Here is a 26,180-nt window from a genome sequence, read left to right as displayed (position 1 = left end):
GAAGTAAAACTATTTCTTTTTTCTGCATGTAAATGGACATGACTTTATGAATAATGGAGAATGTTTCTTCATGTTTCAATACTGTGTATGCAAGATGATGCTAATTGTAAAGGGCTTGACAGTCTGCTCACTAGATCGGTTCTGGAGAGAAAATTTTGAAGAAATACTTTATGCAAAGCATTGTGTAACAAAAACCTGGTTTACATGAAGCTGTGTACTCGGAACGGATTGTTGACTAAATTTATATCATTTTATGGGATGACTATGACTGCTTTGAAATCTCCAAGCCTTACATTACCTTCCTAGGTTTTCCTGCTATAGAAATGTATCCTTTATATGCATAAAGCAGTTAGAACTCGTGATACTTTTTCTTCTGTAATGCTTGAGGGAAAATTTGGAAAAAAGCTATGTCTCCTATTGAAGTTTTACCCGTATACATGCTTAGAATCACTTTTGTGTGTGTGTTCTGATTTCTTAAGTGGGAAAAGTCTTAAACTGAAAAATAGATGAGCATCAGATGTAAGCCTCAAGAGCCATGGTTTAGAGTACTGAGAATGTTTATCTTTGAGGCAAAAAACAGTTTTCAATCTGACTTTAAATCTAAAATTACATTTTTCTACATCCCTCCAGGCAGACCCTCTTTATTCTAGCTTTTCATGGTTTAATTCCTCTCTTCTGAGGAAAAAAAGATTAAGCTTACCCAAGAAAGCTATACTTTCACATAGTTTTAGAATAATGGATCTTTCTAAGGAGCATACCAGTGGGGGAAAAAAAAAAAAAAAAAAACCTTCAAATCTCCTTCCTACTTTTCTCCTATAGAAACTTGCCTTTTTGAGAATTGGTCACTTTTCCTTTTGGAAGTTTTTCTCAATAACTTCACATGTAAATGTTTTTGAGTTGATAAAAGATAAGAATAACAGATAAAAAGTTGTAGAGTCTGAACTTCAGTATTTCTTTCAAGAATACGTATTTTCTTAAAAGTTAAGAAGTAAACTTTTTAGCTTTCTAATACATTATATAGTAATATTTTTAAAAAAATAATTGAGTCATTTTAATGAAATAATGTGTGAATTTATGCTTAAGAATCCAAACCGAGGATTAAGACCTTATTTCTTACTCTGGAATGCTATTCAGTAATCTGAGTCCAGCAACTTAGAGGATGTACAAATATAGATGCAGTTCTGAGTTAGTTTCTTTGCTAAGTAAATAAACTCATAAATATGTCTGTACTTAGGAATGTTTTACTGTTGTTTAAATTCCAATTTGATGAATAGAATTATTTCGGTATTTATCCAAGGTATTACTCTCTCCGTCCCCATACATAAATATCACTGAACTGACCATCAAAATGTTTCTCATGGTCCAGAACTTGCCATAATGTTTAATACATGATGCAGACTGTGTCAAGCCCTTAGTTGTAGTATTCTAACTTTACATATATAACTGTTTACGATTTTGTTGCATTTACTAGGTTTGCTGGGATGGGTAATCTTCTTAAGGTCCTTACCAGGGAAATTGAAAACTATCCACATTTTTTCCTGGATTTTGAAAGTAAGTTCAAACAATTACTAGACAATGAGAGAATCTTTTCCCTGACTTAACAGCAAACTGAGGAAAAACTTTTAAAATCTGATTGCTTGCAGTGTATATTTTCCAGCACAACCAGTCTGTCCAAGTCCTTGTCTCTAAAATCATTTGTTCACTCAGGACTCCTTTTCTCTTCCTTTTCTATTTTTCAGGAACCAAATGGGAAATCTTTTAAAAGTTCTCACTTGCACAGAGCTTGATCAGGGGCCAAATTTTTTCCTTGACTTTGAAAGTGAGCAAAGCTTCTTGCCTGGCTTGCCTTCTTTGCTTTTTACTTCCTAATAAACTGCATGCGCTTACGCATCATAAAGCAATTCAAAAGGGATTTGCAAGCAAATCAAATTACACTTCGGTTGAATATTGTTTTTTGATATTTATAAAACCATGTAAAATGATTTAAATTCATTCTGAGCAGAGAAGAGGGCAGAATGATAGACATGCAAGTAAAATCTTACCTTAACTTAGTTTCAGAAGATTTATAAGCCATTTTTAAACTTGCATATGAATGAACTTGACTTCAGCTTCCTTTAACATTCAGTTATGTTGTTGTTGTTGTTGCTTCATTGAATGCAAATATATATTGGAAATAAAAATCTTTTTAAAATGTCAACAGTGTAGGTGGCACAGTTTTTGCCTGGTTCAGTGATGATTTAACAGGATTATTACCGTTTTTAAAAAGTAATGAAGTGGTCAGAGTGTATGTGCTTGATTGCATCTCTCTTAATTGCATGTTTATCAGTTTGCAAACAGTGTTTCGCTTTCTAATTTCCTTGTTGCATCTGTCTCTGAATCAAAGCTACTTCAGTTCTGCTGGCTACAGTTTTCCTGCATGTACTTCTAGACATTGTCTTAAAAACTGGTCATCGAGTCATTAAATATGAGTTTAATCTTACTCCATTACTTATGTGAAATGCTTTTTATTTGAAATGCTAACAGTGTGTAATGTTTTCTCTCTTAAAATCTTTAAAGAACAAACAAAAATGTTTTGAGAAAAGTCACTTTTTTAATAACTTCATTTTCAAGAATGGTTTGAGAGAGAATTCCAGATGAGTAGGCATCAATTTTGTTACCTTGAAATAGCTTTATTGAATAATTTTTTCTGAAAGTATTTTTTTCTGAAAAAAATTACATGATGTGAGATTCTGTGTGTGCACACCTCAGAAGCACCGGTTCAAAAAGTCATTGAAGCGCATGTAAATCTTATGAAATTGTTCAAACATGCTTTCTTGGATCAGAACTGGAGTGTATGCATATAACTTTGTACGTATCTTAATCTTCTCATCTAGATCTTACCATGTTACGAAGGATCAGTTTTAAATTATGGAAAAAGTTAAGTGGTTAGTTGGGGTTTAGAAAAAAGGTACTGGAAGCCATCTATCCCATTTTCACCTCTGTCTATATAATTTGACAATTTTATTGTAAAACTGAGATGTCAAATCTTTGTCCAAAGGATCGTGTAGTTTTTACTACCAAACTTCAGAATACTTTAGCGGAGCACTGTGCCAAGCTATTACAAAGGTTTTCAGCTGCTTTGAGCTTTCAGGTTTAATCAGTCCCATCATGTCCTGTATTGTAAGAAAGTCCTAAGAACCAGGAATGTAGACGTAGCAGGAAACAGGTGGCCTGGCAGTGGGAGGCCTTGTAGGAGGGAGAGGGGAAAATACCTATTTTATTGCCTTTCTAAAAGTGCACTGCCAACAAGAACTGAAGTGGGCCAAAGCACCTTCTCCCAAGGGAAGTGCAAGTGATTGGTGTAAGCACACACAAACACTTGTCAGGCACAGCTACCTAGAGATTGAAATAAAGTCATGAAGATTTTTATGGAATGAAATCTGTGTTCTGTGGAAGGGATGTGAGAGCAGAGGCCTGTGGTTGCACGCCTTTGTCCCCTTAGACATTGAATGATGTTTTAAAAGCGCTCTGTTAATGGCTGTAGACACCAGTCTGCATACATGTTTGCTGGGTGTGTGACTTTCTGTGGACTTAGTTTTTAGTTCAGTGGGTGAAAGTTGTCACTAGAGTTGATTATTCAAAGAGCTCTAAAAATCCTTCAGCTTTGTATCTCTAAGGTATAGTTGCTAAAGATAGATCCACTGTAGTTCCAGTCAGAAGTTGGCCTCAGTTTTTGATACCTTGTTGAACAAGATAGTTAGGACTGTGCTAAAGTACAGAGATGTTCCTCGTGCATTCTCAAACATACAGCCAAATGTTAATCTGGGAGCATGCACTGAAATCTCCAGGTATCTGGTAGACAGTTCTGGTGCTGTGTGTGCTGTATGAGGCACAGAAGTAATTGTAATTGAGAAACCAATTGTAAAGTGACTGTATGCTGATTATAATCAAAAACTTGAAAATTTGTTTTGTTTGTAAATACAAATATTTCAAAGTGCATTCACCATAGCTAAAAAACTATCAATATATGTATCTTATTGAGAAAAGTCAAATAATTAGCTCTTTTAGTGTTTTTTTGTCACACTTTTGTTCTTACATATCTGATATCAGCAATAAGAAGTATTATTAAACCTATTGAAGTTACAAATATTTCCTTGTAAATAAGTTAAAAAAAAAACTTTCCAAAGCTTTGGAAAGGTGTTTCATTTAATGTAAAATCAAATTTTGATAGTTTAAGAAGTCTCAGATATTTTGATATTATCATTTGTTTTATAACAAAAAGGTAAGTTTAGTCATGTTTTTAAGACTAGAACTGCATTACTTACAGTTCTGTAAAAAACCCTTAGTGTGATGAGCTCCTAACACTGCAGGATGTAAAACCAGAGGCAACGTGGTGTAGTGCTTCCTTATAGAACAGGACAGATGCAAGAAATTCTATTCTTTTCTTTCTCCCTGAAAGACTTAATGTGTCTGCAGGCTGAGTTAGGAGTTTTGTTTCTGCTTTCTCCAAAAGTTTTTTTCCAGTCACTGTAGCTGTTGAATATTGTAGGTATGTGTTAGAAGATAAAGTTTAGATCTGCTGAATTTAAAGTTAAACAGAGTTAAGGTTACTGTAGAGACAATTGTTTTCTTACACAATTCTTTCCTTTTTTCTCCCCCTAAATTATATTAGTCTGTAGAGTCAAGTAGCTTGTGCTTTTTATTGATAGGTAAAAAGCAAAATATGTAGAAATGTTCACACACACGTACATATATATATATATGTATATACACATACAAATAAAATCTCTTATGCAGGTTAATACAGACAGGTTAGGTACGTATTTTAAGGAGGGCAAAAATTCCTTTTCTGTGTCACTAAAGGCTTCAACCAAATGCAGTTTCAAGTGTACTTGTATTATGCTCACAATTCGTATAACAGTATCATAGGCTTCATTCAATTTCAAATATACTACGTAAAAAAGATTAGCTGCCAGGCTCTTTAAATATTTACTAATTTTCCAGCTATCTTCCAACTAGAAGTGTGATGGATCATAGATGAGACTTAAAGGAAGAATTAGTGTGACTGTAGAAATGCAGTATCCCTTTCTGCCCACAAGGATTTATTCCAGCTGTGCCACATCTATTCTGACACATTCATCTGAGAAAGAATCATGCCTGTGTTCATTTCTGCTTTAGACTGCGAAATGACTAAACCAAAGTTAAATAGGTAAAATTATAGTTTCAAGTGTTAGTGAAGTAATTGTTGTTCAGTAACTTGAAAACATTGCTGTGCGAGTGTAAGTATCCCAGAGAGGTTTCTGTTGAGTTCAACTGCAAGAGTTAATACTGAACATTATAAAAACACAGGAAATACTCTGGATAATGTCCCTTTTTAAATGAGAGATATGTTGAGTTGATGCGTTTACTGTATTTCATTTTTTGCATCAGGATATTGCTTTTTAGTTTTTGTGCACTTTTTCATTAGCAGTAAGCTGAAATCTCAAAGTAAATCTGTCAGCACTACTTCTGAACTGTTTACAGAATTTTTGGATATTCCTTCCATAGTACGTTTTGCTGTTCTTCGTTTGGAATTTATTGTACCTGAAAAGAGGGTGTGTGACATACTTCTTCCTGCTATGCATACAATGTGCCATACAAATATTGTTAAGAAAAAAAAAAAACACCTTTTTCCTACTATGTAGGAGTAGAACAGATATGATCTGTTGTCATACCTCAAGAGTCAGTGGTTTTATGTGCTGGTGTTGGTCAAAAGTAGTATGAGTGCTTATACAAAGGAAGCACAAGAAGAATGTGAAGGTTTTAAATCCACGTGATCAATTTAAGCTGATCTAGCTCTGTGCTGCTCCAAAGGGGTGATCCCCGATGATTTGTCACGTAGTCTCATATCCTTGTACTAGAATTAACATGTACAAATATGGTTGCACCAGTCATGAATGATAACTATGTGGGAAAATGACGCTGCTAGGAACTACCTGTTCAAAACAAAACAAATGAACAAAATATCCTACCAGCTTACTTCTTTCCACTTCCTACTAAGAATTCTTTCAGTCAGATCAGAGTGATCTGGATGACTGCATGGTTGGAAAAGCCCTAACAGTGTCACTTGAATGAGAACAGAAATGCCAGAGAGAACGACAAGCAATTGAACAGATCTAGATATCTTAGGTCAGTTAAGAAACTGCACAATAAGATCATCATGGTAGTCAGTAGACTCTTATTTTACTAGTTTCCCTTATTACCTTTAATTTTTAGGCAACAAGTTGTAAGGTTGAGTTGTTCTGTGCAACAGAAATAAATTTTTCTCAGAAATTATGATTTTTCCAGAACAGAATTCTGCTTTAATTAAATCCCAGATTTTTTTTTTAATTTAATCCCAGAAAGCAAACTGTATTACTCTTCTACACTTTGTGTGAGTATTTGTGTTCAAAATGGTAGGTATTTGAATTGATTATATTCCACTTTGTCTTAATTCCTCCTTTGCCCTTAACTCAAGAGATCTTGTTAGGAAGAGTGAGTACATGACAAATCTTCAGAGTTTATGGTCTTCACAGCTAATGAAAGCTTTCGTTGTTAGCACATAGGGTAAATTCTCTTGAAATTGATTTTGTCCCTTCAAGAACTGTTTTGTTCTTTAGACCTTCACCTTGTTTAAATTAGTAACAGATAAATGAATTCTGAGTATTTGAAGCTCTTTCCATAGCAACTTATGAGTGCTCTTTTTTGCAGAAATCTGTTGTCAAATTACTACTGCCCGCTTTTCAGGCAAAGTAAATAAGTATTTCTTGAATTCTTGGAAATAATTTGATGGTTGATGGTAACAGCAATTTGTTTTGAACTTAAAAGACTGGAGTTTTATAACATGCTTTGGAAAGCTTGTAAGTTTTTGGCAGGAAATGTCTTTAGTGTCACCTTCAGTCCCATCCTCTCCCCAAGTATAAATATCTTTTATAAAACCAAAATGAAGCACTGAGTTATAATTGTTCATATATGATTAAAAGTGTCTATTAATAGAACATGTCTGGCAGCGGAGCAACTGCCCATTTTTTGCACAATAGGGTATTAATTAATTCCCTTGCTCTGCAGGCAGGAAGGCTGGAGATGTAATCTGTATCCAGCCTGAGGGAGATTACATTTGTCTCCTGCACTTCAGAGAGTGCCCTAAGCAAGAAGTTGTGGTTTAGTCTCAGAGGTCACACCGCCTCTTCTCCTCAGGCTGTCCACTCCACATCTGTCACAGAACTGAAGGGAGCAGCAAACAAGGAAGCCTCAGACTCAGTTGCTTGGAACAACATCATGCCCATAGCAGATACTAATGATTTAGAGAGTTTCATTTTGTTCTGGCTAATTTAGAAAAGATGAAATTCAAAAATCCAGTGTACAATGGAACTTTGCCTTATACGATTGGCAGGATGCTGTTTCTACATGGTACCATTCTTTTTAATGCATGGGATATAGCAGGTTCTCATACCCTCTGAAATACATTATTCACTGTAGTTGAAAGTAATGTTTTTTTTGTCTTTTTCAAGGACATAAGCTAACTTTTTATGTAATCATGTGCCAGATTGGAAGAGGGAAGATCATTGGCATGATGACAGACCTGTAAGAGGACTTCAGCAGGATGCAGTAATATATATATATATATATGCTGCACTCTGACTTGCTTTTGGTGGCTGCTGGAATTATTGGCCACATTCAGCCGTGGGTAGGACAAGAAAAGGTGAAAGTAGAGCCTTTAAAACATCTTGCTTTACTCACTATTATTTTGTTAGGTTGTCAGAGCCAGCTGACCAGGGTATTTTGTGACAAATCTGATTGCACACTTAATGAAATGCAAGCATTATCCAACCTCACTGGGAATCCCCTTAGCTTGAAATTACTTTGAGGGTGGAATAAATTTCTGTGCTTTTCGTCTGCATTTCAGATACAGAAATGGTGTATGGATTGGAAGTACTACTTTTAGTACTGACTTGTTATCTCTTCATAAAAATCAATTGTTGAGATATTGTTACACTTGACTTTGTCTTGGTAAATGCTTCATATCCATTTTTCTATATTTAATCTTGCCCTATGAGAGCTATTGTCTTACATATGTAGCAGTGTCTATGCTTTTTCTAATGCATAAATGGTGAAGGATGAGGTAGGTACCTTTTCATTGTTAGGAATTTTTTGAAACAAATGACATGTTTTAAGAAAAAATATCGATTCCACGCTGCAACTCTACCAAGTACCTGAAATACATAATGCATCCACAAATGGACTGAAGTTGGTCCAGATTCCATCTTTTCCTGCTTTCTTTCTTTTCTTTTTTTTTTTTTTAAATCAGAAGTCCCATCAAAAATATTGAATAGAGCTTGTATAATGATGAAGGGGTTCATTTGTTCATGGAATGGATGAATTACCATATTCTCATTAATCCTGATGGAGCCAATGGAATAACTTTTCTCTCTAGAACTAAATTTTTTTGCTTTCTGTATGAAAATTTGCTGGTAGAATCTGTATATAGAAATATACAGATTTCATCGAATCATAGAATGATTTGGGTTGGAAAGGACCTTTAAAGATCACCTAGTTCCAACTTCCCACCAGACCAGGTTGCTCAAAGCCCCATCCAACCTGGCCTTGAACACTTCCAGGGGTGGGGCATCCACAGCTTCTCTAAGCAACCTGTTCCAGTGCCTCAGCACCCTCTGAGTGAAGAATTTCCTCCTAATATCTAATCTAAACCTCCTCTCTTTCAGTTTAAAGCCATTGCTCCTTGTCCTTCACCACACTCTCTGACAAAGAGTCCCTCCCCAGCTGTCCTTTAGCCCCCTTTAGGTACTGGAAGGCCACTGTAAGGTCTCCCCAGAGCCTTCTCTTCTTCAGGCTGAACAACCCCAGCTCTCTCAGCCTGTCCTCACAGGAGAAGTGCTCCAGCCCTCTGATCATCCTCATGGCCTTTCTCTGGACTTGTTCTAGTAGGTCTGTGTCCTTGTGCTGGGGGTCCCAGAGCTGAGCGCAGCACTTCAAGCGGGTCTCACAAGAGCAGAGTAGATGGGGAGAATCACCTCCCTCGACCTGCTGGCCATGCTGCTTTTGATGCGGCCCTGGATACAGTTGGCTTTCCAGCTCACGTTAAGCTTCTCATCAACCACCACCCCCAGGTTCTTCTCCTCAGAGTTACTCTCAATCCATTCTCTGCCCAACCTGTATTTGTGCTTGGGATTGCTGTGGCCCAGGTATAGGACCTTCCACTTGGCCTTGTTGAACTTCGTGAAGTTTGCACAGGCCCACCTCTCAGGCCTGTAAGGGTCCCTCTGGATGGCATCCCCTCCCTGCAGCATCTTGACCACACTGTACTTGAATACAGTATATTGAAATAATTGAAGAGGATTTATTCAGTTATCAGAGAGGTGCAAGGGTTTCCTGTTTTGCCTTGCTAAAGAAAGCATCCTCTGAAAGATAACTGTGAATTGTAAAGACTCAGAGTTGAGGGTACTCTAAAGACTTGAAATGCAGTAAGTTCGGTGATCATGGTACCTTACTGAGAGGGCTTGCATTCTGTGTGGATTAGTAGTGGCTACAGTTTTCTTTATAAATGTGCTCAAAGTGCTTAAGCACATGCTGGATCTCTGGTAATAGGGCCCAAGAGGTGATACTACCAAGCAATAGTTCCAGGCTGTTACTGTTTGATTCACATATGGTATTTTTTCACTCAGTACAGGGAAATGAGCTTTGGCATTGTTGGAATAGAAAAACAATTTTAAAAGCCAAACTCTCAACCATGAATAATTCTTTATTCCTTTTAATTATTGTTGTTGTTATTGTTTGAAGCAAGCTGTATCTTTTTCAGTGATTGATCACAGCTTTTTAGCTGACCATGTTTGGCAAAATCTTTAAGTAAAATCCCTTTTGAAACACGACCATAATTTTATCAGAGCATCTGTTTGTGTAACATACAGTTCATAAATAAGATGCATGTTTAAAAAAAAAAAAAAGAGCCTGGTTCATCCTCCCTGCCTTTGCATTTAAGCTAAACACTTTCAGCATAAATACAAACTGCTTCCGCAAGTGCAAGCTAAGCCTATTGCTCTGTAGCTTTTGCAGCCCTTTCCCTCTCCCTTCCCTTTTCCATCCATCTAGCTTTCTGCTAGTCCTACTTCCCCAGGTGCTGGGTTACAAAATAGCTCAGTCGGTTTCAAATGTTCACCCTTACCCCAGCTTCCAAAAGATGAATTAGGAAAATTTGAAAAAGATTAACTACAAAGGATGTTATTAAAGACCATTTCTAAGTTCCAAAATGCTGAGCAGTGTACAACATTTAAATTTTTATTAGGGGGTAAAACTTTTTTAAAGTGAATAAACTGTAAAAGTAACATAGAAGTACTTTGCTAACTAACCCATCCTTCTGGTGACCTGTATATGGAAGTTCTACACTTGTGATTTGTACTAATAGTTTACTTATTCTCTTTTATGCTGGAAATGCTACTCTAATTAACTTTTATTTAACAATTACAATATAAGTACTGATTTATAGGTGACTCCTTCCTTCCCCCTAATTTACTGTTCTATGGTATGTAACTTTTTAGCAAGAGTACCACCCTCCTTGTTAAACTCAGAAATGTTTATTGTTTTGTTCCCCTCTTTTTCACAAGGTCAGAGAACCATTACAGTGTATACATGAGATTTCTTGCAGCTTGGGGAAAGAATCAGTCAGTATCACTGTAAACTTAATATCACTAAGAGTTCAGTTCAACAGCACTGTCTCAGCTGTGATTTTTGTCTTTGGGGTACTTTTCCCTTTGGTTCTCCCTTTCCTCTGAGATGTTTACAGGAGGTGATATCCCTGGAGGCCTCAGGGAGTGAGCTGAGCCGAAGAAGGTACCAGTTTAATATTTAAACTGAATATTTTAACCTAACCTGAAAAGTCATAGAGAAAGTCTTCAAAAGTGTCTGCTCTTTCCATACTCTCCAAGTTGAAATGGTTCATTTGCCTCTAATGGGGGTTGAGTAGATGAACCTCATACTTATTTATAGCTGGAGAACTGTGTCTCATTTCTTAAGGAGAGTGAGAAAACTAAATAGAAAAAGTATTTTTGATATTTCTTGCCTGTTAACATAGAGATGTGTACAGTCACTCTTCCTAATCATTGAATTTGCTTTGAATTCAAACAAGTAGTCCTTAACAGTTGTCATAAGATTCACCTTCACAGTATTATTTTTTTTCTTCTTCCATTAAGATCAAAATACTGTCTTTAGGGGAGGAAAAAAAAAAGTCTCATTGTAGAAATCTGCTAGGACAGTGTGATTGTCTCTACAACTGCTGACTGCAATTGTAAATGTAGGTCATCCTGTCAAATCAGTGTTGTTAACTTTGTTTCAGAGCAAAAGAAGGGAGAAGATCTCTACCTTGTCTTGCAAATTGACGTTTGAGGTCTGACATCACCACTTGACATCATACTGCTTTAAAAATCCCATCACATGGGATTTGAATTGGAAAATTTATCTTAAAATTGTAGAATGGTTTGGATTACAAGGGACCCTTATAAGGATCATCTGTTTCCAACCTCTGCTGCCACGGGCAAGGACATCTTTCACTAGATTAGGCAGCCCAAAGCCCCATCCAACCTGGACTTGAATACTTCCAAGGAGGGAGCATCCTCAACTTCTCTGGGCTGCCTGTTCCAGTGCCTCACCACCAGAGTGAATAGTTTGTTATCTAATCTAAATCTACCCTCTTTCAGTTAAAAATCATCTCCCCTTGTCCTATCACTATGTGCCTTGCTTGCACTTGTTGAATTTCGTGATGTTCATGCAGGCATTTTAATCTCATTCAAAATGTCACTTCTCTGAATATAAAGGCCTACAGGCCATTCCCACCCTGAAAACAAACTTATCGTTGACGGAACTGGTTTTATTTTAGTAGCAGGAATGGTCTTTGACATACAAAGGAAAAATGTTTAATACTACAGTACCTGTGTTTTTACAAAAGGAGAAAAATTACCCCAGTTAGGGAAGCCTGGAGGAAGTTTAATATTCTACTGCACCGTTCACTGAAAGGCTTGATTTTTATCCCCAAGCTGCAAGAAACATGAACAATCCTTTGCTTGAGGATTCAAGCTGTGGATCTCACGAGTGAGAGGCATTTTTACTGAAAGACTGAGGCATTATCCTGTTTTCTAATACTACTGCTTTATGATACTGCTTCACTTCAAAACGCTGCTTTTTGAGAAGAGACATTCTGAGCCAGAGCTTACCAAAACTGTACTGGTTTTCCTTCCTTGGTGTATAGAAAAGAAAAACTTTGATGTTAGCAGAGTGGCAGTGCAATATAATTGTGTGTTTAAAAAATGCATTTAACACATTGTCAAGTTGAATATAATTAAGTAGAACTGAGTAATCTTGCCATTTTTACAGCAGCTACCTTTTGACTTCATGCTTTTTGCTTTTATGTTTCTTAGATGCACAGCCCACAGATGGAGAAAGGGAGGTATGGAATCAGATCAGTGCAGTTTTGCAGGACTCGGAAAGTATGCTTGCAGATCTTCAGGCTTACAAAGGAGCTGGACAAGAAATTAGAGATGTATGTTCATTAATGTTAATAACAGTTCTCCGGAAGCAAAATCAAGCAAAACTCAATGTGTTCCTTGCTTCTGTTCTATATCTAAGCATCTTCTGTGGAACTATATGAAAATCTTCATTAAATTTTTTTTTTGAAAATGTTACTGATTATGGGTAACATAATAAGCCCTAATGTCACATCATAAAATGATGAAATGACTGTCGGAATTTCTTGTGGGTTTACTATTAGAAATTAGTAATTATTTTTCACTTTGATATACAGTTTCAAATGCCTCATTTCATATATCTTATGGCAGAAGTCACAGTTGAGAATGTGGAAGAAATAACGCTCAGATGTCAGAAATACATAGAAAAAAAAGTTGAAAATAGTTGTTCTGTATAAGAGAAATAATGAAACACAGTAAATTATAACTTTATATCAACTTTGCAGGTGTCTTTTTCTGTGAAACTAGTCCTGAACAAAATTCTGAACTGTAACTCAAAATTTGTCTCAACTTACGGAATCTTTTCCTGCATCAGCCTCATGTTTACTTTTATGATGAGCTATTGGTTACTTAAGAACCTGAATATGTTGAAAATTTCAAAAGTGTCAAGACTTAAAAAGAAAAAAAAAAGTTTCTTCAACCAGTGCTCAATACAAATGTCTTCCCTTACGCTTTCACAATATTTTTTTAATCATCAAGTTAAAAGGGAGAAGGAAGCTGGAAAAGAATGGTAGTTTATTTTTTTATTTAATAATTTTCTATTCCTATACAGTGTAATTTCTTGTAATTGCTCTGTGTTTTATAATACTTACTTTCTAAAACTCTGTACTAAAAAACTTCCAAACCACCTTTTGCTATTTACTCATGGATCACAATTCTTTACTGTGATATTTTCATTTCAGGCAATACAAAACCCCAATGATATCCAGTTGCAAGAAAAAGCATGGAATTCAGTATGTCCTCTGGTTGTAAGGCTGAAGCGCTTTTATGAGTTTTCACTCAGATTAGGTGAGCCTTGTGTTATTTTATCTGTTTTACCAGGTTACTTTAAGGAAATACAAGGTTTCTTTTCCCACAAACTTTTAAAAGGTTATTATTCTTTCTTTTTGATACCAACAAAAATTTGCCTTCAATTACATTTTTCAGGGCATACCTTTTAATCTTTATTTGATTTCAAAATTATTACAGTTTATTAGCTTGTCACTTAAGTCTGTATTATCTAAATAGAGGACAAGCAGAGAGTGTGATTGTAACAATATGACGTTTGATGCCTCCCACTGTTCAGCACATCATTGATCTTTATTGTAGTAATGCAATTTGCTTTTTGTAATTTGGATTCTTGAAGAGAGCGGTTTTAAAATGAATTAAGACTATATATAATATATATTTAAATATATATAAATATAGTAAAATATATAGTAATATGTGTTTTTTTAAGGAGGGAGATAAGAGAAAGAAGGGTATCAATAAAGTCTCTTGTAGGGTGAAAATCCAAGGCTGGGCATATTTTAAACTGATTTTGCCATCCCTGCTCTCCTCAAAAAATTATGTAGTTAATCTTGAATTAGGATTCTGGATGGGAATCAGTGTGCAAAAAATGTATTTGTAAAGTGAGAGAGCTACCAATACAAGGGAATTCTTCTACAACATCATAAGTGTATCCCTTTTTGAGTAATGCTAGTAATTATAGCCACAGGAGCTGAACTACATTGCTATCAGTGCCTAAGAGTACACTTTTAATAACTGAGATGCCAGAATAATCTCTGTACTGTGTTGATGGCTAATTGAGTAAGATGAAAGAGAGAGGGCAGGATATTTGAATACAGGAAAAATGCTTTCTCCATACAATTTTTGATAGGGATCCCAGATAAAGGGTGTTAGAAAGGAAAAGGAGAAGTAAGGGAAAGGAGCTCACTGATGCAAAATGGAGAGAAAATAGCAGCTTAAAGAGGCAGGTGTCTTTGACTAATGTTTCTCACCTTAGAATAGAAAGGAAGAGCGTTCCTCTTTGGACTCTGCATATTCAGAGGGTTCCTTCCTTTCTAACAAAGTATATTTAGATACCTATGTAAAAAATTGTCATAACATGGACTGAATAAAAGCTGTGCTTCTATTATTTTATTTAGAAAAAGCCCTGCAGAGCTTATTAGAATCCTTGACTTGCCCACCTTATACTCCAACTCAACACCTGGAACGGGAACAGGCTCTGGCTAAAGAGTTTGCAGAAATCTTGCATTTTACTCTTCGTTTTGATGAACTTAAGGTAAATAAAATCTTTTATTACATGCTATTTTTTCCATATATTTTGAATTGAAACTGATTATTTCCTATTTGTCTTTCCCTAAGATGAGAAACCCAGCAATTCAGAATGACTTCAGTTATTATAGACGGACAATAAGTCGTAACAGAATAAACAACATGCATGTAAGTAAATAAAATCTGATCTGCTGTTCATGCACATGTATTTGTCATTTTGTGCGCATTTACACCATTTGTGGTAATATTTTTTCTTCTGATTAGCTAGCTGTCATGTTCTGTCCTTCACACTGAGAGTTAATCAGCAGTGATTAGGCTGGAACTATTCATGCAACAATCTGCTTGCTGATATGAGCATCTTGCTGCTGCCAAGATTTTTGAGAGTTTTACTAACTATTTTTTTCTCGTGTTTTCATCAGCTAGACATTGAGAATGAAGTGAACAATGAAATGGCCAATAGGATGTCCCTGTTTTATGCTGAAGCCACACCAATGCTGAAAACACTCAGTAATGCAACTACACACTTTGTATCAGAAGTAGGTAATGGGGGAGAAAACGGAGAAATGCGTAGACATTCTTAATTTTAATTTTACAAGACAATTTACTGAATAATATCTATTTTTAACCCTTCTAGAACAAAACATTGCCAATTGAAAATACAACGGACTGTCTAAGTACTATGGCTAGTGTATGTAAAGTCATGTTGGAAACACCGTAAGTTTTACCTTAAATCTTGTTTTTCTTCTATGAGTGAATTTGTACCATATGTATTTGTTTATTTGCACCTGTAATAAACATTTTTTTGATGAATTACTGTTTACCTTAAGTTGTTATCATATTGGTATACAAAGCATTATCTGTTTTAGAAAGCCTTGCCTCCTCTTTTAACCATCTTAGGATATTTTTCATCAATCAGCATTAAATTTTTTTAGGTTGGGATTATATGGTCAGCCTGTATTACAACAAAGGTTAACATACAAGTGTAATCTTAAGTGCATAGGTTTCAATATCTGTGTCTTGTCTAACCAGAGTCATAGGCCGACTGCCATCTCTCGATTGCCCATTCTGCTGAATTATTAGCAGTCCAGGTTTTGGCTCTTCCAAGTGGCATTTTTGCAGATGATACACAGGGGCTATTTTGAAGATAATTTGAATAGGTCTTTTGTGGATGCAGCTATCTTATTCTGGATATGAGAAAGTTCAACTGTATGGAAACCATATAGTTGCTTTCGTATTTATTTGCGTAATTATAGCCAATGGAGTTACTATTGTTTAGCTGTGCTTTTGGCCAAGTATTTCTTAGGTTAGAGGTCTCTGAGTGAAAAACACATACAAGGTAGATTCACAGTAGTCTTCTTGTCTTTGAATTGTTTGCTCGTAATGCTATATAAAGGGTAGAATGCCTGAAGTTATTGTGATCATGAAGATTCTGGAGAAGTGTATATAGGAGGTGGGGCTCATCTCACAATACTTGGACATCTTAGAATGAGTCATTGAAAACTAACCTTGTGTTAGCTCATTTTTTGGCAAAATTAGAGTAACGGTAAGTAAAATGTTGTCTACCAAAACATAAAATTGACTTGAGTATCCAGTTCTTGGGTCTAATTGTGGGATAATCAAACATTTTCACATGTAAATGTCTACAGCCTTTAAATCAGGTCATGTTACGATGCTGTGTTAGTAGTTGTAAACTAAAGAATAAAATCTGAAGTCGTTGTAAACTGAGAGATAGTACAGTAAAGCTTTTGGTGTTTTTAATGTTTAAGTATTTTTTTATATTGAAAGCCAATGAATGACAGTAGATGTCTATGTATTATCTATTCAAAATAATACTTGTTAGAAAAATAGCAGTGATAACTGTTTTTCAGACTTTCTAGTTTTCTCTACCGTAATTAATTCTTTCTTTCTTTGTGATGATTTCAGGTATTGGAGCTGTTAGGGACTGACTTAACTGTGCCATCCATACTCCTATTTTGCAGTTCAAATGTCATAGAAAATCTCTTTGGAATGAGTTCGGTCTAGTCCCACATAGTGTGCCTCTACATTTTAGATGTTTACTGAACCTGGGTTGTTGAAGTTGCCTGTGTACTTAGAAGAGAGCAATGGCTATGATTCACCTAGGTGAAGCCCTAAGCTTCCTAGCTGCTAAAATTAGATCCCACCTAAACGTTAGTAGTTTCAAACTAAGCAAAAAGAGTAGCTTTCCTTTGAGGTCCTAATATGTTGTATTTCTAAGATTAAACAGAAACTCATTTTTTCTCCATTATATTACATTAAGTATGGAAGTCTTCTGCAAAATTGATGGTCCTAAGTTGATGGCTTCACAGTAGTGAGAATCTGAGCTGTGAAGAGTTAATAGGACAGATTTACATATCTCTTTGCTTTCTGAACTTTTTTCCAATTTGACATGGATTTATGCAATTTAAAGATCTTTAAAATTTTGCTAAAATTCTTCTTCTTATACTATCTTTAAGTACAGTGTTAAGGTTTCACACATTCATAGTCTAATTTAGAAAGCTATCAAGCTAAAAACATTCAAGACTTTGTTTCTTTTGTTCTGTTTTTCAGTGAGTACAGGAGTAGATTCACCAGTGAAGAGACTCTTATGTTCTGCATGCGTGTAATGGTGGGAGTTATTATTCTGTATGATCATGTTCATCCTGTGGGAGCTTTCTCAAAGACATCAAAGATTGATGTAAGAATTACTTTTTTTAATATTCCATAAGTTTGAAAACTAGTTTGCAGATTTTTTTCAGCACAAGCTTACGACTTTGTATAAATCATTTTAATTACTTTTGAGTGGCAAAACTTAAAATTTATGCTACCTACATACTTTCATATATCAGCTTGTTTGAAATTAAAATAAGGATTGGTATTTTCTCTCAGACGCAGATACTCATTTGTCTTTGTTAGCTCCAGTTTTCTACCAACTGTACAGTTACACTAAAATAATTTTGTATTATAGCTAACCTTGAATGAGTTCTGTGGTCATAATTTTTTATTAATCATGTAATCTCTTTATACTGAAATGCTTATATTTGGCTGTAGCTCTGTTGTAAATAAGCAGATATTCTACATTGTCTCTGTTTTGTCTGTTATCTAAAGTAACAGAACTGAAATGCTACTGTTGTAATGTTGATAATGAGCCTTCAGTTCTAGTTTTGGCACGAACAGTCACAGCAAAATCAACATTTTTTTTTTATCTGAGATATTGCAAGCACATACAAAAAAGTGCTCTATTGGTGCTACATGTTTTTACAAGCCTAAATCTCATGAACTACATCTTTCAGAAGAAATAATCTGTAATTCATTAATTCATGAAAAAAGCTAAATCTTTCCCTTTACAAGACAGTCTACTTCAAAAGAAAAATGTATATATATATATATATATATATGATGTTGTTGTGCTCCATGACACTGAGTCTTTGTTAGCATTTTTTATTTGCGGATACCAATATTTTACTGGATCTCTTTGACTGTGCTTAACAGAGGGAAAGGGATTTCACAAAGAGGTGAATTGATTTGCTCAAGGTCATGCAGCAGATAAAGTCTGGGAATTAAATTCAGACTTCCTGACTTCTAATTCAGTCTCTTGCCTTCAAAGAATAAAAGTAGAAGTTTTCACAGGACCAAATATACAGTGTGTGTACTTTGTTTATCACATTTATCCTAAAGTCCTGTAATCTTACAGGATAGTCAGTGTAAATGGGAGGCAGGAAATGTACAACTCAGTTTTTAAAAATTAATATATGATCTCAACTATTAATTTGCTTAATTAGTTTAGAGATTCTTCTTTTAAAAAAAAAAATAATAATAATCTTGTTGTATTTCAGGTGATGCATTTATTTTATTAAAAAAAGCAATTCTATTCTCCAAGCTAGTCATTTCTTGGGAGCCGTTTCAAGAGTTTAGGGACAGTGTAACAAATTACCTTTCTGTTACTCTTTCAAGGCTGGATACCACAGAGTTGTATTTCAAGCTGTTAATGATAGGCACCTAGCTTAGACAAGCTAAGAGCTTCTATTTTTTTGACTGTTTTAAGGATTCTGATGCTGACAAAAATGGAAATGAATGCTTTGAATTTTTATCCCTTTTGAGTTTGTCTGATCTGATGGGACATCCGAATGTGTACTTCATACTGTATTGCAACGTGGAGTTTCTCTGGTTCAGGAGAAGTAACTTTGTCACTTAACAATACATGTGCTGATACGCTGAGAATTTCATCTGATTTGGTGTTTGCATAGGTAGTTTTATGTTACAGGTAGAAATAAGCCAACCGAACAGTGATCAGTAATTGTTAGACTGGTCTCTGTACAGGAGGCTGAGTTACAGTTTCCAAATAATTTTTATTGGCAAATACATGGATCCTGACTTCAGTTAATCATCCACTTCCGTAACAAGGCAGAGTTGCTCTATAGCTACAAGGAAAATAATGACTTGTAGATTTAGCACTGTAATGTGACTTGGAAAATTAAAAGGATCACATCTTGACTGTGCCATGTCTTTATCTGTTACTTTAAATAAGATTGAATTTATCTAGACTGACTTCTGGATAGCTAATGGATATCTACATAGCAATGGGAATAAATATATATTTCCAGAGCACCATTCACTACAACTGAAATTATATTTTGAATAGGTTGGAGGAATTTACTGTTTCTCTCTGTGGACTATATAAGGAGTCTGTATTTTGGGTCAGATGAGTTATGTGTCTTCTTTCTCTGCTTTATTATCTTTTGTAAATTTGGACAGTATTTTTAGCCTGATTATTACAGTCTCCAAGGCAGATGTTCTTTCACTATCATGTTTAAAGTCAACATCAGGGACTTCTCATCTCAGGTGAAGTTAGAAACCACTAGTTATGAAACAAACCGTAAGCTATCGCCATTTACAACTGTAAATGGAATACTGAAAATTACTTTGTGTGCAAGTATAAAAATAGAAGTCAAAGTTAAAACATCTCTTTTGATAGTTCCTAACAGCAGTGATATGGAATTCTCTCACAATCTCTTTGATTTTTTTAGCTTATATCAGCTATTCTTGAATTCTTCTTAAGTTCGAATTGGAGAAATTGTGTCTGAGTTAAAATAAACACTTTTGATTTATAATTTAGTATCAACAGCTACTTAACTGAAGTAGGTGTTTTCTCTAATTTGAAATAAGATACACTTTTTATTGTGTCCTATAAAGCAGCATTAACACTCAGTAGGAAAAAAAATGCCTATCTTTGGTGAAATTTTTCCTTGCTTTCAGCTAGTGCAATTCATATATTATTGTTCAATAGTGGCATGCTTCTGTTCCCAGATGAAGGGATGCATAAAAGTTTTAAAGGAACAACCACCTGACACTGTGGAAGGACTTCTGAATGCTCTCAGGTATGTATCGATTAATTGTTGGTCAGCCTTAACAAATTCCTCTTTTTTTTTTCCCCTCTCAATTTTTTCATGTTTAAGACTTTTCACCCTAGAAGATTGTTTTATTAAGAAAATTTTACTTTCAGGTATGCGTTCATCACCTGGGATTTTCTTAAATAATATTAATTTCTCTCAATTACATTTCACTTTGATAGTCAATGACAATTAATACTGGAAGTCGTAATGTCCTACGTCAGTGATACTTAAGTAAAAGTTCATTTAATTGCCTAAAAATTAGCTATCTAAAAAGTAAACAATATAGTTAAGTGTGTTTTCTATGCCCAGTTAATATTCAGTGGAAAAAAATGGGCATTTCTGTCTACTTCTCTGTCTTTGTTGCTTACACAATCTTCTTGAGACATCTCCAGTTGTCTAGAACTATATTAAAAACTTGAATGGTACGGTGCTTCAACAAGCACTTTCTAGAGCCGACTTCAGAGTTGAAATGACTGCTAGAAATGCAGAGCTAGGTTCCTCAAAGCTGTTTGCAGATAACCAGCAGCCTGTGCAGAGACAGTAATGGAGAACAGCAGGAAGTCTGAGGAAGGGGCAAGAGAGAGACTGCAAGTTTCAGGAAAGTTGCAATTTAGAACACTGATCTACTGCATCTACTCCTGCATTGGACTGTCAGTTTGAGTAGACAGTTTGAGCTTTACTTTAAGGCACAGCTAGAGAAAGATTTTTTTATATAAAATATCTCAGTGGTTAGTACACTCAGAAACAAAGAATTAGAATAGAATATAGAATAGAATATAGAATAGAATTGAGTAGAACAGAATTTCTATTTCTCAAGCCATTGTTACTTCCCTTTTCTCTTTCCTTGTGATCTAATAAATCATTTTATTTTAATGTTGCTAAATGGTACAACTTAAAGAAGACATCTAACCTAAATCCCAATATTGTACCTGAGCATTTGAGGCGCTGTCTCAGAAAGCAAGACACAATGATCTGACCTCTCTGAAACTGAGAAAGGCATCATAGTAACAAATCTTTTACAGCTGTTTTGAATTTTTTAGCTGTAGAGGACTAGGATAGAGTGAGAACTACAGCCATAACCACCTCCATTTTTGCTTATGTCTTTTGAATTGAAATTGATACGGATTTAAATCCTACAGGTGTCAGTTGTCTTTTGAGCTTAGGTGGTAATTGATTTCCCAACAAACATACATAGTGTCAAATATGTTTGGGCATAAATGGAAGAAACACACTAAAGCTCTTTCAGACCTCCTAGGATATTCATAATAGTGTAACTCAGCACCAAACAAACCACTGGTTTAAAAATAAATAAATAAATAAAGATTCTCTGTGTGATGGTACATCATAAGAAGCAAGAGTACCTTTAAAAAAGCTTCTTAAACTTTTCGGTTCTGCCAAAATTCAATCTAGATTCCCAAATCCTATTTAGGATTCCTCTAGATTCCTATTTATTATCTTATTTCTTATTTCTTTCCATGTGTTATATTTCTTTTGAGGCTTTTAACTGGATAAAAAAAAATGAAGATGAGCCTGCCAAAAAAGAATAAGATAATGTCATTGACAGTATCAAGAGCTGTTCTTGAAATATGATGATTTGACTTCAGTTTCCTGCCAGATCGCAGGCACTGTATTTGATTGCGTACCCATCTTTTAAATTAAAACACTTGCTACACTGAAGTTACTATGATTGTTGGCTTGAGGCCAGGATTTATTCACAATTCTCCACCTTTTAACAAGGAATAATTTATTGCAAAGGGTAACTGAAAGATAAAGAGCACCAGACTAATAGTAATTAAATTCCAGTGGTCAGTGAGTAAAGGAATATACAAGGGTCTTTGTGTAATTGACCTGTATTGATTTCAAAAAAAAAAAAAAAGAAGTTTTCAGACTATTATTATCCGTGTTTGTTTTATTATACTTACTGTTTTATTTACTGTTTTAACTTGTAATTTCTAGGTTCACTACAAAACACCTGAATGATGAATCTACTTCAAAACAAATCCGAGCTATGCTGCAGTAGTATCCTGAGACAAGTAGATGTTTGTATTGACCACAGAAGATGTGTATGTTTACATAATTTAATACAGTTGGTGTTAATACTTGTGTGTATTTACATAACCATTTTCTTCGCACTGCTAAAATATATGAATCTGTAGTCATAACCTGACTGACTTTATATAGTGCAGCCTAAGTTTTTACGCTAGCCTTTATCTTTTGACTTTTAAAATACCTTTTTTACTTAGATACTTCAGCTACAACAGTTTATCTGTATATTTTAATCCTTAAATGCCTTCTCTTCCAGAGAAGTAGGTAGTAATGAAGACAAAATGGAAATCAGATAAACTGGAATATCAGAGATGCCATAGAAAAATGAATTTTAAAGGAGAAATTTAGTAAAAGAGAAAGTAAAATTGTATGAATAGAAGAATACCTGAATGTTCATTTTCCTCATTAAATATGTTGTCTTTCCTGTAATGAGTGGACATCTGATTTTAAGGATTATTTGCTGGCTGACATCCAAAAATGCATTGCAAAAGAGATCGCCTTACCTCTAATAAATATAGCCTATACCTTTCCACAATTGAGGAAATTAATACCTGTTTTCAGATTCAATATAAACATGAAGTGTGTTTCAAGACCATTGCTAGATTTTGAAAATTCTGTATAATTTTATTAGATTTAGAAAGGTAAGGGAAAATGCTAATGCCTTGACTTGAGAAGAAAGAGTTTGTCAGTGTAAATATATCATGGTAAACATTATCTGTTAGAGACAGCTCTTCCTGGTAAATAATTTTTTTTGCTGATACAAAACTTTATAAAGCAGAACACTCTTCTGTAGCAGTAAAATTCCCTAGTGTCAAATTGCACGCATCAGACTAGGGATGAAATAAAGGAGTTTCAAGACCTGAGCTGTTCTTAGGCACTCCATCAATTTCCTGGATAATAATATTCATCAGCTGATTCAGAATCCACACAGAGGTATGTTTCAGCTGACTGCTCTTCATTGTTTTTCTAGATGTGATTGATGCTTCAAGGGCTTGCGTTCCTTGCTGAGTTGTTTGTTCTTTCTTTCTAGTAATTTTTCCAGTAAATGGCATAGAAATATTTTGCCAAAAGCAGCAAAATGTTCATGCTCTGTTAAGTGTCTTTTCTGAGTGATCTGCAGTTGCTGTACATATTCTTGCAGAGGTCACGTTGTGAAAATGTGTTCAATTGTGTACTTTGCTTGCATGTATGTATGAAAACTCCAGTGCTTGTGCACAGATTCAGATTTGTATTTGTTTATTCTTGTGTACATCAATCAGGGTTTGTGTGCTCTCACTGGAATTTTCATGCATTTCACTTCTGAAACATTACCCATAAGACTTTGAAGATGCATTTGGTCTGCTAAAACTCAGCTGCACTGTTACAAATTTAGTCATTGAACTTGGTCCTTAAACAGTATTACTATCGTAAGTTCTTTGGAGTAGGAATTGCATTAGAGTTTATTTCTGAGCAGAACTGCCACTATGAGGTTTCTCAAATCTTATGAGAACCCACAGAAGCTAGTGTTACACATGTAATTTTACAAGATACCACTGCAACTGTAGAGTTCATTTCAGAGATCTGCGGTTGTAGCAGATCACTATGTTGTTGTCAGGAACAGAATTAGAAATTGCTAGTAGATTTTCTTTTCCTGGAAGCAGTGATCACACTGCTATTTTATAGTAGTAAATCCACGGTTTACAAACTCCATTTTTAATGGGGGGACATTTACAAATGTGTATTAAGGAAAATCCCGTTTTGTTCATAACCACTTTCAGTTAGATAAATTTAGGTGGATTAAAGGTCATTCTGTTGAGTTTTGGTAACTAAAGTTAATAGAGCTTACCTGCAATTATTTGTCAAACAATGAAGTCTTTAAGTAGCCCGGAGGAAACTATTTGTCACTTGTATAATAAAAATGTAAACTTTAAAGCATTCTGCGAGTTGTCATGTGCTGTTTGCTGAAGCCACTGAATTTCTTTGCCTGCTGTGATGTTTTTGTACAGAAGTTTGTTTGAAATAATAAAACGTTTGGTACAGTAAGCATTGGCGCTGTCTGTATTTAGGGACAACATTTAAAAGTTGAAAAGGGTTTTATTAAAGTTTTGAATCTGAGATATAGTAGGCTCACCTTTATGTATCCAGTTTATAGTTTCTTTAAAAAGCATTTAAAATGTTTCACTTGCATGCCAGAACAATACAACCTCAAGTCAGTTAAACAGTTCCTGGATTTTTTGACAGATAGTATCATTTGTCATCATGTCCAGGGGAAATTGTTGATACTGCTTTACAAAGAAGAGATGAATTCCTTCCATAAAATTTATAACTGCACATTAGTTACCCAAGGCTGTGGTGGCTGTCTCAGGCTGCCTTTATAATCAATAATTACCAGAGGATGATTCATTTAATCTTAAGATAAGTGCAAATGAATTGCTTTCAGAAGAGAAGCTCTATAGACTAATAGTCAAAATTATTGATTTCCATTTTCTCAGTGCTTCTTGTTGTTTTGGTTCATCATTATGTAAGAATACATATTTTGTAGTATGGTAAATATTTAAGCCTCATAATGAGAGCATTGTAAAATGTGCATAAATATGTGTGATTAGTTTGGGACAGAATAGCCTTTAAAAAAAAGGGGGGGGGGGGGGGAAGGGGAGGGGGTTGTTTTTTCAGTATAAGACAAGAATTTGCTGCTGCAAAAAAATGAACGGGTTTAACATCAGCTCAGAAGTATAATTTATGACTTCTAAGCTTTCTGCTACTACTAAGTGGCTGTCACAAAGCATAGTTGCTAAGATTATATTTGCTGGTATGTGATAGGCCACAGATAAGCTATCTAATGTTTTCCATGTATACAGACATTTACAAAGCAATAAAAAGTCATCTCTTTGTTGCTTTCTCTGTTGTATTTCAGCCAAACTTAAACTGGAAATGCAATTTAAGTAATATATAAGATGACTTGTGGTTCTTACATTTACTCTGAATTAAACAAAGTAGGCTACATGAAATGATCTTTTCCCCCTCTCCTGTTTCCTTCTTGAGAAGTTTAATGGAATCAATATATTCCTACAAAATACAGCACCAGTAGATGTATGCAAACATTTGGTAAAATACTGCATCTTTCTTTCATCTCACACCTGGTTCTAGCTATATAGAGTTCTGCATTCATGTTTAAATATCTCTACAACCCTTACAGAAAACCTATTTGGATGTAGGCAAGTCTCTCTCTCTCCTTTTTATTTTATTTTTTTTTCCCCTTCAGTTTCCAAGTTTGCAAAACAGGTCTTCAAAGATCAATAAGAAATACAAAAGAACAAAACTGTTTAAATAACAATATGATTCAAGGGCTTCATGGAGTCAGAGTAGTTGAGGCTGAGGGGACCTCTAAAGATTTAGTCCAACTCCCCCGCTCAAAGCAGGTTCAGCTAGAGCAGGTTTTTCAGGGTCATGTCCGTGTGGAATTTGAATATTTTCAGGGATGGAAACTCACAACTTCTGTGGGAAATCTGTTCCAGTGTTTGACTACACTTACAGGAAAAAAAAGTTTTTTCATATATTTAGGCACAATTTCATGAATTTTGATTTGTGTTCATTGCCTCTTGCCCAACACTGGACACCACTGAGAAAAGTGTGTCTCTGTCTTCTTTGCTGCCACCCATCTGATGTTTGTACACTTCGGTAAGAGTCCCTCGAGCTTTCTCTTCTCCAGGCTGAATAGTCCCTGCCTTCTCAGCCTGTACTCATATGACAGATTCTCCAATCTCCTAATCATCTTCATGACCCTTTACTGGACTCACTCCAGTAAGTCCATGTCTTTTTTTACTGGGGAGCCTGGACCTGATACTAGCAGCCCAGATGTGTGTCACCAGTGCTGAGTAGATGGGATCACCTTCCTCAGCTTGCTCATGGTATTATTCCTCATGCAGCCTAGGATGCTGTTGGCCTTTTTTGCTGTAAGGACACATTGCTGATTTATGATAAT

General features: G+C 35.2%; 2 protein-coding genes across 2 annotated transcripts in view; one reads left to right on the top strand and one right to left on the bottom strand.

Annotated features, from left to right (window-relative positions):
* Positions 1 to 26,180, bottom strand: part of LOC308192092 (uncharacterized protein) — a 191,084-nt gene that overhangs the window by 87,237 nt on the left and 77,667 nt on the right. The window lies entirely within an intron of this gene.
* CYRIA (CYFIP related Rac1 interactor A) lies at positions 1,479 to 24,241 on the top strand. The gene is given in 12 exon segments (XM_080585277.1): positions 1,479 to 1,551; positions 1,740 to 1,751; positions 1,754 to 1,819; positions 12,423 to 12,544; positions 13,430 to 13,535; positions 14,654 to 14,790; positions 14,874 to 14,951; positions 15,203 to 15,319; positions 15,418 to 15,497; positions 17,352 to 17,478; positions 20,088 to 20,158; positions 22,130 to 24,241. Coding segments are annotated over 12 exon segments (1,050 nt in total). The 5' UTR covers positions 1,479 to 1,481; the 3' UTR covers positions 22,194 to 24,241.

Source organism: Anser brachyrhynchus (assembly GCF_964034855.1).
Source record: "Anser brachyrhynchus genome assembly, chromosome: 3".
Taxonomy (NCBI): domain Eukaryota; kingdom Metazoa; phylum Chordata; class Aves; order Anseriformes; family Anatidae; genus Anser; species Anser brachyrhynchus.
The sequence above is the reverse complement of the archived record's forward strand: the minus strand, read 5'-3'. Positions and strand labels throughout refer to the sequence as shown.